The sequence below is a fragment of the Schistocerca americana genome, chromosome 5 (genome assembly GCF_021461395.2).
Source record: "Schistocerca americana isolate TAMUIC-IGC-003095 chromosome 5, iqSchAmer2.1, whole genome shotgun sequence".
NCBI lineage: Eukaryota > Metazoa > Arthropoda > Insecta > Orthoptera > Acrididae > Schistocerca > Schistocerca americana.
Window position 1 is genome coordinate 756,959,089 of NC_060123.1, and position 16,742 is coordinate 756,975,830.

The 16,742-nt window shown below is 40.0% G+C and overlaps 2 protein-coding genes across 4 annotated transcripts in view; one reads left to right on the plus strand and one right to left on the minus strand.

Annotated features, from left to right (window-relative positions):
- LOC124615385 overlaps positions 1 to 16,742 on the plus strand; it is a 251,077-nt gene that overhangs the window by 130,568 nt on the left and 103,767 nt on the right. For all 3 annotated transcript variants that reach the window (XM_047143209.1, XM_047143210.1, XM_047143211.1), the window contains exon 3: positions 4,083 to 4,284. In XM_047143209.1, the coding sequence (XP_046999165.1) occupies positions 4,083 to 4,284 (202 nt within the window). The remainder of the gene's footprint in view (positions 1 to 4,082; positions 4,285 to 16,742) is intronic.
- The window catches only part of LOC124615386, a 31,267-nt gene continuing 22,689 nt past the window's right edge, over positions 8,165 to 16,742 (minus strand). The window contains exon 2 of the mRNA XM_047143212.1: positions 8,165 to 8,420. Coding sequence (XP_046999168.1) covers positions 8,320 to 8,420 — 101 coding nt within the window. The 3' untranslated portion in view covers positions 8,165 to 8,319. The remainder of the gene's footprint in view (positions 8,421 to 16,742) is intronic.

A 16,742-nucleotide genomic window follows, 5' to 3' on the forward strand; every position in this document is an offset into this window, starting at 1 on the left:
CCACTTTCTAGTGATTTGCCACTTCCTGGTCATTGTCGAATGGTGGCTGATGCTTAATGATCAGTTTTCATCCAATATGTAGGGTGAGTTCATTCATTTGTTTGCAAAGGAAGGCCAATGTTGTTTGCCCCATTTTGTCCGGTCGGCAACACGCTTTGATGACAGAACCGAGGTCCACATCCTGCAGTCTTTCTCAAACGATTTTACAGAGACTGTTTGGTAAAAAAACTTGCATTTTTGTGTTAAATATATCTTTTATGTCAGATTCGTGATGATGTGCCCATCATTTCATTGTTGGTCATTGTTATTGTGATATTGCATGAACTTCGAAAAAGTTTGTAATGAAAACTGGGGGTCGCTATGATTTTGCGTGTGGGCCGTACTGCATAATATGTAGCCGTGTATGAAATTTAGCTGACGTATTGAATTTTTCTTTAGACTTTGGTGTAGGTCTTTACTTGTAACCAGTCTGAAAAAAATTGATCTGGTGTAGCACACACTTTTGCAACCCACAACATTCCTCATATTTTTCAAACAGTTTCAGTTGTTGAAATGTTGTTGGCAAATGATAGCGAACAAAGAGGAGAATATTTTTCCAAATGGTTATTGTGCAAAACTTCATTATCTACCTTGTTATTTCCACTAACTACAGACTTTTTTGACGAAAGAGTGTAATTCTTAAGGGCTATCGATAGCTGGTGAAACGAGATATGCCGTTGGGTTTTGAAACAGCATCAGTGAAGACATTACACATTTATTTTTGTAGTGAGGATGTGCTTTTTCATTAGCTATTGACTTTACTTTACTTTTCTTCAATTCCTCAATTAATAAAACTACAGTTTCAGAATTCTCTTGCAGCTGCATGTGCACAGCATGTAAGTGAGGAGAATAAATGTGTAGGTTTTACTCAAAACTTGCAAGACGTGATGCTTCTCTAAAAGTTACAAATGGCTAAAAAGCCTGGTGAAAACCAAATCACTGCTTTTTTTGCATTTTCAGCGGAATTCTTTCTAGACACTAACCAAAGCAGAGGTGACAGTAGATCTTTTTGAATGCTCACTATACAAGTGTGGGCACCGAGCGGCTCCACTTAATACTTACAAAAAATGTGAGTGTAGAATTTAGTTTAGAACAGCACTTCCCTCCACTGCTCGGCATTCCCCGTACAGTACGTGCCTGCAACCCCCATCACTATTGCCCCTCCATCCGTGCCGTGCCGATTGCGCATTTATCAGCCACGTTATTTTGCACGCACTCTACCACTTTGTCCCCTCTGTCGAGAGGGCATCGGCAAAGCCTCGGACACTACCACCCGTGCTATTAGAGCTGTTATTCCCCTCTCCACGAGTCCCCCCTACCTCTGGCTGCTGCTAAAGTGGACCAAAGACACTGCAGTGGCTACTCAGCTGTGAAAGTGTACTGCAACGTCTCTGATGACATTCCATCATGACAAATTATACGATGACGCTTTCGCCGATTGAGAACTCTTCGGGCTCTTCACTCGTCACGTGATGTGATCCCAGATCCTGATTCAATTCGTCATCCGATTATCCAATGCACTTTTCTACTATTCCTAGAAAGTATTTTCCATTCACAATGTTGAGATAATATAGTTAGCCCAACCCTCGAACTAGACAGAATCCTAGCCATTTCTTGAAGGATTATGTAGTTTCCAAAATAAGTTTCTTCTTATGTTCATCTATAATTAATCATACATCACCCAAAATTGCAATTTTGTGGTTTGAAAGCTCACAAGTAAGGCCTATGTTGAGCATTAATAACACATGTACTTCCTTCACAAATCATGCCAACTCATATACAATTAAACCTCCTGGATTCAATATATTATGCCCAAACTGAGACTCAGACAGGATAATGGGGATCTCTTTCCTTAAAAACCTTAAAATGTTTCTACCTATGCTTTGGAACTCGGTGCACCTCTAAGGATGGCAGTATGTGTATCTTATGTTTCTGTGTCTGAGCAGATATTTCCTCTCAAAAAGCTCCTACAACCGCCACCCCATCTCGGAAGATGTCTTTCTTTGATAGAATTCGTCACGTGCAAATATAACTTAACAACCCCAAACAATAACTGTACTCTTGCCTATGACATTTTATAATTTTCGGTTGCAAGTATGATTTGTTTGTTGGAAGACGTAGGGGCACACAACTCCTCTGGAGTGGTGTATATTACCACAGTCGAAACGAGGGACTCGTTGCATTGGCATAGCGAGGTGGAATGAAAGCACAAATTGCATTGGCATAGCGAGGTGAAATGAAATCACAAATTGCATTGGCACAGCGAGGTGAAATGAAAGAATAAATTGACCAGATGAGAGTAGGACTTGGACACTGAGGGTTCCATACAGACTTATTTATGTATATGAAACAGTTTATTCATTTATCAATCTAGAATATTAGTGACTTGTGCCTGGTATTGACATTGATACTTGCAAGGTATGAGTCCCAGAGATTCCAAGACTTCCAGGAATGTTTTAATTTCATGTTTGAAATGGCAAAAGAAATATATTTTTCATATAACAAAATTACAAATCCATAATTTTCTTTTTTTTCCCTTTATTTATGCTGCGAAAATATGCTTTTTGCCAACTTTCATAACTCTACGTCAATGAGGAGTACCCTAAATTTTAATGAGCGAGTTTGCGAGTATCAAAATTTGTGATGTAAATAATCTGTAATAATATGTAATAAATAATAAATCTTTGGATTACATTGACTTAGAAGCTTACATTCTTCACACTGCCGAGGGACTGTAGACGTTAAGGTGTGACAAATTTCAACTTGATATGTGTACACATATCTAAGAAAAAGGGATTTTAACAGATTGTGGACAGTCAGTCTGTCTGATAACAAGAGACAAATAAAATGTTTTTCATGTGATATAATTGCAAATTAACAATTTTTGGAGTTTTTTCCTTTGGTTGTGCTGTAAAAAATTGCTTCATGCAAAATTCCATGATTCTGCATCCTATAGGTTTCGATGAGTAAGTTTGTGAGTATCAAACTTGCAACGTAAATGGCCATATCTTTTTATTGCACTGACATAGAAGTTTATTGCTCCAGTGGGTGTGTAGCACACTTTGTACACATGTGACGAATAGTTGTCTTTACGTTACTGAGGTAAACGTGTATGTGCAAAATCAGAGTTTAATCTTAGTGTTATTAAACAGTGATAAAATAAACTTACATTATATGAGCTAAATAACTGTTTAATTAAACAATAATAAAAGAAAACCTTCCTCCGTGTCATGCTGTTGCCACGTACAAGTGTTACCCCACAGTGATGGCCCACTCGAAGCATTACACGGCACAGTCGGGTCAGGTCCGTGCGACCCACACTTGGTTACTAATTATCTTGTAGGTAACTGCCCGATTGTGGGATCGTGCTGCTGGCTCAGAATCTGGGCATTTTCTTGCTTGAATCGTAATTTTTTTTCATCTAGGTTGCTGTTTATTTTATATTAGTGCTGCTCTTTCGGCTGTACGACAACACAACTTATTACTGTGTTAGCTGAAGAAACAGTGAAGGAATAGATATGGACTTCAAATTGTAAAACTAGGGAACAGAACAAAACAATATCATTTGCGATCGGTGCACTTTATGCGCAGGCACGCCATTTCGAGGGTTAAATTTTTTTCTTCACTGAGGGACGGTAGATGGTAATATGTGAGATAAATTTGAAGTGGATATGACTACGCATTGCAAAAAAAAAAGGTTTTTAACAGTCTGACACAGACAGACAGTTGGACAATAGAGTGAAACAGTAAGGGCTTCCGCTTTTAGCAATTGAGGTACAGAACTGTAAAGATAAAGGTACTTCAAATGATCTTTTCGTTCTATTGCCACGTGAAGGAACCGGTAGCTCTGAGAGGTAGTGTTGTTCTTGTTCTTCCATTTTTGTGTCTGTGTTTGTTGCCATTTAATTTTTTTATCTGTTTACTTCTGGTTTTATGAGAGCATAGCTTCAATTATACATGCTAAAATAGGTTACTACACACTGTTTGCAAATTGTCAGAGATACTATTTGCGAATGAACTATCGACACATTACTGTGTCGCAGGGCCCTGTGGCAGTGCTACCTGGATGACCGTAAGGGTGGTGGGAACGAGCAGGAAGCAATAGAGATCTTCCGAAACATCCCGAACCTGTGTATAGTGCGCATGTGGTTCAATGTCAACCCCCTCATCATCCAGGAGCTCTGCGATCACTGCCCGAGGCTCGCGGAGTTGCACCTCCATCCCAGTCAGAAGCTCACCTACTCGGTAAATGTCACATCTTTTAAAGTGTAAGGTAAGTAAACCTGCCAGTGGTTACGCAGGGCAGCTGTTCACATCTCAGGAGATACACAAATTTTCCCTGGGCCTTCATTAGATCATTAGGGGCATCGTGGAAAGGCAGTGGACATGGTGTGTAAATTTTCTGACGTTTACGGTTCAAAATCGACCACTTTACAGTTTGTACTAGTAAAGTATCAGCATATTTATTTCTGAAATTGGTAACTGTCAGAGAATTTCAGTATCTGTATCCGTAGCCTCTGTAAACGCCACAGCTGGAAACAAAACTACAGTCAGAGCACACTTTCTCATTTCTGTTATACACTGCCACCAGCAGCACTCCGAGCAGACATAAAGCTGAGCCTCTGGATACAGTATCGGATGAGTGAGAATAGTTTGTACTGACTTGTAATATAATTTTTGCAATAGGAAGTGTGTGTGGTGCCATAAATATCGGCAGTCACTAAATGCCTTACTTTCATAAGGGCCTGAAATGTACGAAACGGAACAGTTGTTGTTGTTGTGGTCTTCAGTCGTGAGACTGGTTTGATCCAGCTCTCCATGCTACTCTATCCTGTGCAAGCTTCTTCATCTCCCAGTACCTACTGCAGCCTACATCCTTCTAAATCTGCTTAGTGTATTCATCTCTTGGTCTCCCTATACGATTTTTACCCTCCACGCTGCCCTCCAATGCTAAATTGGTGATCTCTTGATGCCTCAGAACATGTCCTACCAACCGATCCCTTCTTCTAGTCAAGTTGTGCCACAAACTTCGTTTCTCCCCAATTCTATTCAATACCTCCTCATTAGTTACGTGATCTACCCACCTAATCTTCAACATTCTTCTGTAGCACCACATTTCGAAAGCTTCTATTCTCTTCTTGTCCAAACTATTTATTGTCCATGTTTCACTTCCATACAAATACTTTCAGAAACGACTTCCTCACGCTTAAATCTATACTCGATGTTGACAAATTCCTCTTCTTCAGAAACGCTTTCCTTGCCATTGCCAGTCTACATTTTATATCCTCTCTACTTCGACCATCATCAGTTATTTTGCTCCCCAAATAGCAAAACTCATTTACTACTTTAAGCATCTCATTTCCTAATCTAATTCCCACAGAACCACCCGATTTAATTAGACTACATTCCATTATCCTCGTTTTGCTTTTGTTGATGTTCAATTTTATATCCTCCTTTCAAGACACTGTCCATTCCGTTCAGCTGCTCTTCCAGGTCCTTTGCTGCCTCTGAGAGAATTACAATGTCATCGGCGAACGTCAAAGTTTTTATTTCTTCTCCATGGATTTTAATTCCTACTCCGAATTTTTCTTTTGTTTCCTTCACTGCTTGCTCAATATACAGATTGAATAACATTGGCGAGAGGCTACAACCCTGTCTCACTCCTTTCCCAACCACTGCTTCCCTTTGATGCCCCTCGACTCTTATAACTGCCATCTGATTTCTATACAAATTGTAAATAGCCTTTCGCTCCCTGTTTTTTACCCCTGTCACATTCAGAATTTGAAAGAGAGTATTCCAATCAACTTTGTCAAAAGCTTCCTCTAAGTATGGGAAAATTTATTTTCAATTTTCTTGTAAGCTACAGATATCTTTTGAAGAATAACTTTTTTTTTAAGAAGAAAAAATTATTAGTAAACAGCAGAAGACGTGACCTTTTGTAGAAAGATGTTGTACATCTACTCAACATTGTGACATCTGCTTTACTAACCTTCCAGTCACATGAATGAGTGAAATAAGCCTCCTAGCTGAAGAGGGAACCACACAGGCATCAAAAGCAATAAAACTGTTTACCCAAACAGAAGATACAAATTCTGTAAGTGTTGTTATACCAGAACTACAGACTGAAAGAATCTTAAACACATTTGATTTTCAGGCAAAAGTGATTACATTTACAAAAATATTTGTGTATTCGAAAGTTGATTGAAATGTAAGATTGTGCGAATCATTAGACTCCGTACAAAGCTGTAATGTTAAGGGAAGTGTGTATCATAATAACAGATAACCTCTCATAGAACTGACAATAGAAATATATGCTTCTCGTGTATGACATATATGTTTAAATTCTCTTGCTTCCAGTGGAGTGAACTGAAAGTGAAAGTATTTTTTCATGAACAAGTTGTAGTTTATGTCACTGAATCAGTAAGATTAGACCGCTTGTACATTTATTTCACGATCATGTAGAAATACTTGGAACTCGCACATGAAGTAACTATTTTAGGATGCCTGTAAACAGGGAATATAAGGAATTATCAGGGAATTTCATGCAACTGCAAAATATCAGGGGATTTCATAAAGTATCAGAGAATTTTCTTGCAACTACTCAATACTTTTTTTTTAATTACTGCAGAGAGGTACTTTGTGCCAGCATGTTCATCACAGTGGTTCATGCTCTTTATGGATTGCAGTTGAAAGCTTAGTACACATTATTGTTTACAATAACACCATAATTGTTGAGACCTGTATTTGTGCTTGTTGTTCTGTGATATAAACTGTGGAAACTGAGTCATGGAACATACGATGCATATGTATCATATAATGACCTTACATACTCTTTGCCATTGTTAAACATAACAGTATAATATAAAGTTCCATAGTCCTAATATCATTCTCTCCATTCGTGCCAAAATATAATCACCATCATCATCATCATCATCTCTCATCTCTCCACTCTCCACTCTTTTCAACATTTCACGAGGACCCTATTTCACCATAGTATCATCACCTGATAATTCTCAACCAACCAATTTAATATTCTAAAATCAACCTCTACATTACGCATTTATAGTCAAACTACAATCAATTCCAGTACACATGTATCACTCAACTATTCCATTAAAGAATATTACTATCATTATCAACAGTTTTCATCTATGTGATCTGAAAAACAGTTTCCTTACTTAATTAGCATTTATTGCATTTATACAGGATGACAATTATTGAACTATATGAAAAAAAATGCAAATTAGTTACAAACTATGGCATGCACACACTTTATTTAACATGTAAACATCATTACAGACAGTCGGATGTAGGTTATAACGTGTCCGATTTGCCTGCCGTCATTGGCGACGATATGTTGCAGACAAATAATGAAATTCTGCACGAGCCGCTCAAGTGTCGGTTCATTGATGCTGCCGATGACCACCTGAATGATCGTTTTCAGCTCAGCAATGGTTTTGGGGTTATTGTTGTACACTTTGTATTTAATTTAGTCCCACAAAAAGGAGTCACGTGTTCATATCTGGAGAATATGGCGGACAATTGAGGCCCGTGTAAGTGGCCTCTGGGTACCCCAGAGCCAGAATGCAGTCCCCAGAGTGCTCCTCCAGGACATCAAACACTCTCCTCCTTCAGTGGGGTCAAGCCCCATCTTGCACGAAACACATCTTGTCGAAATCAGGGTAACTTCAGATAATGGGGCTGAAATCATCTTCTAAAAGCTTCACACACCATTCGGTAGTCATCGTGCCGCCGAGGAATAGCACACCGATTAATCCGTGACTGGACATTGCACACCACACAGTCACCCTTCGACGGTGAAGAGACTTCTCGATTGCGAAATGTGGATTCTCAGTCCTCCAAAAGTGCTCGGCCACACTGTACTGTGACATTTTCACATGCAAATGGCCGACAACAACAATGCACGTGCACGTGTGCGTAATAATTCCCATCGTGCTCTGTGGCCAACCGTGCAGTTTGAATGTCCTAACACAAACCGTTCAGAAGTTATGACAATTGTATTTCATGTAGTTCAATAATTGTCACCCTGCATATTACATAATCAATGTATAATACATGTATCTATGGACATTACATAGTCAATACTCAAATGTGCTCATAGATGAAGGTTCGTATCAAATGCTTTTATTCACAAAGTTTGTAGAAATTCTAGATTTTTTTCCATAATAATTCAGATGCTGACTGTGAATCTGCAGTGTAACAAGTCTGAACCATCTTCAAAATGATACAAGTTTCGAATAACAACACACACTATTTCACCTAACTAAATACCGTGTATCTGCAAAGTCTCTCTACAGTGGTGAGCCTCGCATGTCTCGCCTTGTGGTGCACACAACGTCGGCACCACATTTGAGTGTCTCCTGCAACAGGAAGGGAAAAGGTAAGTTAGTGTTTCTATTAGCAGATACTGTAAGGGGGGCCACAGTCACACACGGGATGACCCCTGTGGTTAATGGGACCAGACAGACAGGTTTTATAGTTAAAGTCAAAGTCCAGACAGACAATAATCAAGAAAAATAGAATAAAAGAAGTTTCATGTACAGTAAATAGGGATAATGCTAAGTGCGAGGGTCTACGGTTTGTGCGCAGTCGACCTGTCTGAAATGCTGACAATTTGCTCGGTCAGTAGATGCCGCCCGGCGGCACTGCGACGAGGGTGCACCACCTGTCCGCCGTCTGCAGCGCGCCAATTAACTAGTGAGGCCTCGGGCGCCAATATGTCTTTCTTTGCTCACCACGGAGCCTTTTGATATGACCGTAATTAGCCAGTGTTAGGACGTCGGACACAGTGGTCGTGGGTGTGCGTAGCGTGCTTATTTTTTATGATCTGTCTTTGTTAATAAAACTGTTTAAACATACTTCTCGTGTTCGCGTATTGCCGTACCTCGAGGACCCGCCGCTTACTAGTCCTCACAAATATTTTGTCTAATTGTCATTCGTGACAACAATACAAACTACCCCCTTATAGAAGTGGTGTCAGCATGGGGATAATTATGGAAAATCTACAGTCCTGAAGAGGTGCAGCACAACGTGAACTTCGATCGGCAGCAGCGTGAACATCTTCTGACTACACGGGGACATCCGGTGCTGGAATTCAGGTCGGTCTCCTCCAGTTTGGATAGAATACGAAAGGCAGTGACGGATGTTTATTTTACATTCGAGTGACTCATTGGCGTTAAATTAGACGAAATGTCGCAGTCCGATCTGGGTAACATTGTCAACCTACAAACTGTTATTAATGAATTGCGAGAAGAGATTCGGCAGTTAAAAACAAAGACGTGAGCGTAACATTCCGAAAGACTTGTCAAATGATAGTTCGTGCAGTACAGGTACAACTACAATAAACAATTTTTCATTATTGCCATCAGTACCAGTGTTTAGCTGGAAACCCAAAGATGATGTGTGAAGGTGTTTTTTCGTAAACTTGAAGATGCCACACAGTTAGGATCCTGGACAGATTCCAATAAGCTAGTGGCCGCCAAATTAAGAATTCAGGGAGCAGCACAACATTTCACTAGCGTGGAGCCTACTTGCATGCAAACAGAAGATTACAAAAAGTTTAGAGTGATTGTTGTTCAGAGATTTAAACGTAAAAACACAATCAGATTTTACAGAGAGCAGCTTCTCAGTTTGCGAATGCGACGAGACGAATCTATCGAGCAGTTTGCTGACAGAATTCGAAACATCGATGCTCAAACATGCGAGTTAGTAGAAGATGAAAATGAAAATCACATTCAGTTGTTCGAAGCCGTCCAGAGAGCCTTGGACACATTCATTCGTGGGTTGCACAGAGAGGAAGTAAGCAGAGCTGTTCTATTGGCATGATATAAAACGTTTCAGGAAGCAGTAGAATCAGCTGTTGATTTTATTGAAGCACTAAGAAGACCGAATGAGATGCAGAAACAAGAACGCAGAGTTTTCAACACCACAGTACAATGCTACAGATGCAGTAAGCTGGGTCACAAGCATAAGAATTGTATAGCGAATCGAATCTGCTGTCAATTGCAGGTTGCAGGGTCACGTTTTGAGAGATTGTCGCAACAAGAAGAAAGGTAATGCAAATAACAGACAATCTGCCAGATCTTTAAACAAGTACGGGGATGTATGGGCTACCCCTCCTTCTGCCCGTTGCCAGAGACAGTGATTCTTGTTAGTTCCAGTGAAAATCAGACTGAAAATGACTTCTTGATAGGTGCTCTATATCGTGGGAGAAACATCAAACTACTTATTGACACAGGAGCACAGACCTCATTAATGTGGTGTGGCATGCATAAACGGGATAAATTGAAACAACCGCTATTAAAAGTGTGAGGGTTAAATGGAGGGAAGCTACGGAACTATGGAGAAGTCGACGTAAAATTAATTCTTGGCCAAGGCCAAGATGAAGGGGAAAATATAGATAAAGATAAATACACAGCAAGGTTGCGAGTAGTTTCAAATAACGAAACACATTATGACGGTGTACTTGGATTTGATTTCTTGTTTGCTAATGAAGCAGACATATTTGTCGCAGAAAGAAAGATCAGACTAGGCCGTAGCAACTACAACCTAGGAAATCGTTCTCCAGATCATACTCGAAGGAGCAGCAATACTGACGTTGTGGGAATGGACTGCCCAAATGATGCATCAGTTCAAATCGTTGAGTCGATGTTCAAACTGATCAGCCTCAGCAAATTCCCAAGGGTGCAGGAAAGACAATCTACGGTGAAGTTCAGTCACCCCGATGCAAGGAAGGAACTTTGTTATTAATTGAGTGATCTGAGAAAAGTGAGTTACTGGATACAACGAATTGTTATGTTTCTAGAAGTGTAGGTGTCGCTACAATGGTGAGACAGAATGTCGCAAAAGTCCCGGTTACAATAACAAATATGAGCAATGAGGATGTTGTTTTGCCCCGAGGAACAAAAGTTGCTGAAGTGTTGAGCGTAAGTAACAGTGACATAATACAGATTCCAGATGAGATAACAAATGCTGCAGTTATAAACACAGATTTTTGTAACAGTACCGCAAAATTACAATGAGGAGACGAAGTTAAGAATGAACTGAAGCGAAAGATTTGGAAGAAGATAGAACATTTGACAGCTGATGAACAAAAGATTTTAGCTCCTGTTTTGTTGGAGTATGCAGATTTATTCGGAGAACGTGCAAATTTACCTGTCACTCATTTAGTTCAGCATCGTATTCATACAGGGAATGCAGCCCGAATTGCACAGAAACCTTCCTGTGTACCATTCAGTCAAAGAGAGTTGGTAGAAGACATGGTTAAAGAACAATTAGAAGCGAGAATTATAAAACCAAGAGATCCTTCAGACCCACTGTGGAGTTCGCCTGTTGTAATTGTAAAGAAGAAACCAAATTCTGGAGAACGACAGTACTGGGAGATGAAGAAGCTTGCACAGGATAGAGTAGCATGGAGAGCTGCATCAAACCAGTCTCAGGACTGAAGACCACAACAACAACAACAGTTCTGTTTTTGTGTTGATTACCGATCTTTGAATGCTGTGACCACACAAGACATTTACCCCTTACCAAATTTAGTGGAAACCTTGGATTACTTGGGCAGATGTCGAATTTTTCCAGTATGTGATTTAACAAGTGGTTATCACCAGTTAACAGTGCATCCAGATGATCAAGCAAAAACTTCATTTGTAACAGCAACAGGAGTCTACAAGTATCTTTGTATGCCATTTGGACTTCATAATGCTCCAGCTTTATTTCAATGCCTGATGGATTCAGTTTTACGAGGGCTCACCCCAACGCAAGCACTTGTTTACCTTGATGATGTAATAATTTTTGGTGAAAACATGAAGCAGCACACTGAGAGACTACAAGCTGTTTTTGAGCATATAAGAAGCTCAAACCGGTCTTCATCAATAGATAAATGACATTTTGCACAAAGTAAAGTTAACTATCTTGGTCATGTTATAACCAGTGAAGGTGTTCGACCTGATCCAAAATTAATTGAAGATGTAAAGAATTTTCCTGAACCACAGAATTTGAAAGAACTACAGTCTTTCTTGGGATTGTCAAATTTCTACAGATGATTTATTTCCAGTTATGCGAATATAGCATGTCCAAGGACACAGCTACTGAAGAAAGGAGCCACATTTAATTGGTCAACAGAATGTAAAAAGGCAATGGAAGGACTTAAAACTGCTCTAACCACAGCCCCAGTGTTAGCCTATCTGGATTTCAGTAAACTTTTATTCTTTCAACAGATGCATCCAATTTTGCCATAGGTGCAATCTTGCCTCAAGAAGTTGATGGTCATGAACATCCAATCTCATTTGCTTTTCCAGACAATTAAACAAAGCAGAATGTAATTATATCAAAACCCAAAGCACAAAGCTCCTTCTCAGTAGTAGTATAACACATAACAGATGTTTCTTAACAGGAAGAGAATTTACAGTTATTACAGATCATGCCACACTTAAATGGTTATTGAGCTTAAAGGATCCTAGTTCCAGATTAACAAGATGGGCATTAAGACTGAGTGAGTACCAATTTAAGGTTATTCACCGACCTGGTAAACAACATGTGACTGCTGATGCAGTGAGTCGAAAAGTCAATGTTTGTTTTACAATAAGTCGAGCAGAAGAGTTAAAGGCAGCTCAAGAAGAAGATCCACAATGAAAATTATCGAAAAATGATCAACGTTTTGTCGAAATAGATGGATTATTGTACAAAATCACTAGTAAAAGAAACTGCCTAGTTATTCCAGAAAGCATGAAAGAGCAAATCATGAGAGAACAACACGGTTCTTTATCATCAGGACATTGCGGTAAAAAAGCAACAAACATTAGAATTGCCGATCCACAAAGTTGACATTTTCGAGTTTCTTTCACAATGTGATTCCTGTAACAGACGGAATAACGTAGGGAAAAGTAGAACACCATTGCAAGAACTGCCAGAGACAAGCGAACCATTTGAACGAGTAGGACTAGATGTCGTAGGACCGTTGCCTAAGACTAAAGATGGAAACAAATACATATTGCCAATGTTAGAGCATTTCTCTAGATACCTTCTCATGATACCGATACCTGACGTCCGCCCCCAGTAGCTGAGTGGTTAACGCGACAGACTATCAATCGTAAGGGCCCGGGTTCGATTACTGGCTGGGTCGGAGATTTTCTTTGCTCAAGAACTGGGTGTTGTGTTGTCCTAATCGTCATCATTTCATCCCCATCGACGCGCAAGTCACTCAAGTGGAGTCAAATCGAAAGATTTGCACCCGTCGAATGGTCTACCCGACGGTGCAGTGGCCCGGTGTAATGTTAAGCTCTCCTTGTACAGCTTAAGCGTTTTTGTGGACTTACTTGTTGAAGAATGCTGGTCCTGCTTTCTTGCAGCGCCGATGTCTTCTGCTAGCACCGGACACTTCTCCAAAGATTTCACTGCTAGGAAGGGGAAATTTTCATTCTCTCGCTCTCTCTCTCTTCTTATTTAAAAAATTCAATGTACCAGAACATATTTATTTCCAGTTTGTACAAAAAAACAACAACTTTATGACGTAAGCCCACACATTACCGGACACCCAGAATCGGTTAATTACACATTTTTGAACACAATTAATACATAAGCTTTTATCGTGGCTGACTATCCACATCCAGACCACGTACTCTCAACAGCAGCTACACGTCTAATAAACAGTCACTATCTCGAGTCTCTCCATTTGTTTTTTTAACAATACAAAGCTACATTACTCTTTGCAGCCAGCCACGGAGCTTCCGGGCCGTATTTGTTTATTCTTGTCAGGTCGCGCCGAACACTTGCCAGCGCCGACGAATTATCTCCCTTCCAGTTTCGCCTGCACAAACAATAAGTGGGTGCAGTATCCCGTGCTCATCCTTACGCCCTGCTTTAAAATAACGCATCTTCGAAACGGCTGGAGCACAAATGTCTCCAGACTTTCATAAAATTCTGGGGGCACTACAACGGGAGGCCCTAGTCATACAACATTTACATTTTTTTAATACCTGATCAGAGCACTGAGACTATAGCTAAAGTTTTTGTAAAAGAATGGCTTCTTAAGTTTGGATCACCATTAAGTATAGTTAGTGATCAAGGAACGAATTTTATGAGTGAATTACTTAAACAGACTTGTAAGCTCATGCAAATAACTTGGTTAAGGACTACACCAGCACACTCTGCAGGAAACGGAAGAGTCGAGCGAGTCCACAAGACAATTATTAAAAGGGTTTGCCATTATGTGAGCAGCAAACACGACAATCGAGATGTCTGTTTACCGTACTTGGTAAGTGGTTAGAATGCCAAAATGCACAGCTCAACTGGCCTAATTCCATACGAGATCGTTTACGGAAGAAGAATGCGTTCACCCTCGGACGTTGCACGATCGACTGCCGGAATCGGCAATGAACACGTAAGGGGACTAGCACGCAAGCTAAAGGAAGCATGGTGGGGAGTGAAACAGCGAAATAGTCAATCCTTTCTTCAAAAACAGGACAACACGACCGCCAAGCAGCAGTGCCACAGTGCCGAGTTGGAGATCTTGTGTATCTGAGCAACGTGGTGTTAAAGAAGAGTCAAGGCAAAAAGTTTAAGAAGTTTTCGAAAGGACCATATCCAATCTTGGAGGTGTTGTCACAAGTCACTCATAAGCTCCAACTGCCCTTTCATTCGATTGTCGTTCGTGTCAATTGTGTAAAAGCCACTTTTAGGTAGATTTCCTGTAGTATCGCAAGACGACGAGGGCTGACCAAGAGGCAGACCTGCTGTTCTCAAACCCAGGAAGTGAGAATTGCGAGGTCGCAGTCCGAACTTTGAGGCCGTGGCATCGCCACCTTCTGAGCGATCCTGTTCCAGACACCCCTACAATCTGCATTAACATGGGTAGTGGGTGAAAGTACAATGTGTGTGTTTATTTCAGCCATGTGCTTCTGTGAATGTGTTGTGAAAATTTAATATTGAAGCTATTACACAAGTGCACAAGTGAAGCTAAACCTTTTATTCCACAGGTTACCACGAGAAACTCATTTATTTTATGATTATTGTTAACTCTAGTATTCATAACTAATTAACCATGCTCATTTTTATTCTAATGTTTGCTATGATAGCTTATTCTACTAATGCTGTAGTAATAGTACCACAGAGTACAGGTGTTTCGTTTTACAGATCCTACCATCAATTAAGCGGAAGCTAGATGCGACCTATACTATAATTTACCCTGTTAACTCTTACAATTTATATGATTACTGTAAGTTAACCACCACACACTCTTTAATGATTGAAGATGAATTAACTGTTATACATTTCAAAATTATGCTTTCATCTAGCAATGGGTATAGAAACAATAAGATTTATACTTACCCTGTGAAATGGAGACAGGCAGGTATTCATATAAAGTACATACTGAATGATATCTACTGATCAGCAAGGATCAAGGATATTTTGTGTCCCTAAACGAAAATGATTTGCATATGTGTGAATGTAGTCACAAGTTAATTTGCCCTGAATTGGCAGTGTTCTTAGATAGTAGAGTGTACAGCTGTGAGAAAGAATTGTGTATGAATCATCCCCCAAGAGATGATTGCCCTAGAATTTTAACGCATCTTTATCATCCATTTGTTAAACGATGTTGTGAAGGTATAATTTTCTCATTTAACTCCACCCTTGATGTCACATTTGCATGTAGAAATTATGATACACATGAGCTACATTCAAATTGAGTAATAGTGGATTAATCTTGAATACCACACATTATGGTTTATCATGTGAACTATTTGATATGCCTAGTATATTGCCAACTACATTTCATGCAACTGGACAGTTGCCATTAATGAGAATGTTATCTGTTTATTACAATGATTCATACATATTAACATAAGGAAAACGTTCCTTATCTAGTTTTTCTGAAGACAGTAACTAAGCACATCCATGAAAATGTAATCTCTTCCAATAATGAGTTAAACTTCACTGAAGCAGCAAATAGAATTAAGTCCTTTGATTCATCCAGTGATGTTAATGCATACTTGATTGTCAGTATTATGTTTTTACTGCTTTTATTAATTTGTCTTTTGTGAACAGCATTTGTCATGTACGAAATTGTCATACTGACGGCACGCTTCTCTGTACCGAATGTTACTGTGTCTGCAAATGAAATACATGTTGCAATGCCCTCTGATGCCACAAATGGCGAAATAGATTCATAACACCCAGGAGGTCGTTCTGAGCCACCTACGGTTGCTCTTTTTCTTTGGGGAGAGTGATGTAAGGGTCTACGGATTGTGCGCAGCCATACGGTACGTAATACGCGCTCGCCAGCCGACCTGTCTGGAATTCTGACAATTTGCTCGGTCAGTAGACATGTGTCCGGCCGTACTGCAACGAGAGTACGCCACGGCCGCCGTCCACAGCACGCCGATTAACTAGCGCAGCCTCTTGTGCAAATATGTCTCTTTTCTTAGCTCACCACGGAGCCTTCCGATACGACCATAATTAGCCAGTGCTAGGATGTCAGACACAGTGATGATGGGTGCGCATGGTGTGCGTGTTTTATGATCCGCCTTTGTTAATAAAACTGTTTAAACTTACTTCTCGTGCTCGCGTATTGCCGTACCTCAAGGACCCACCGCTTACAGATACTGACAGATATTTCGTCTAGTTATCATCTGGGGTAACAACACAAACTACCCCCTTATATAAGGATGGTATCAATTTACTTT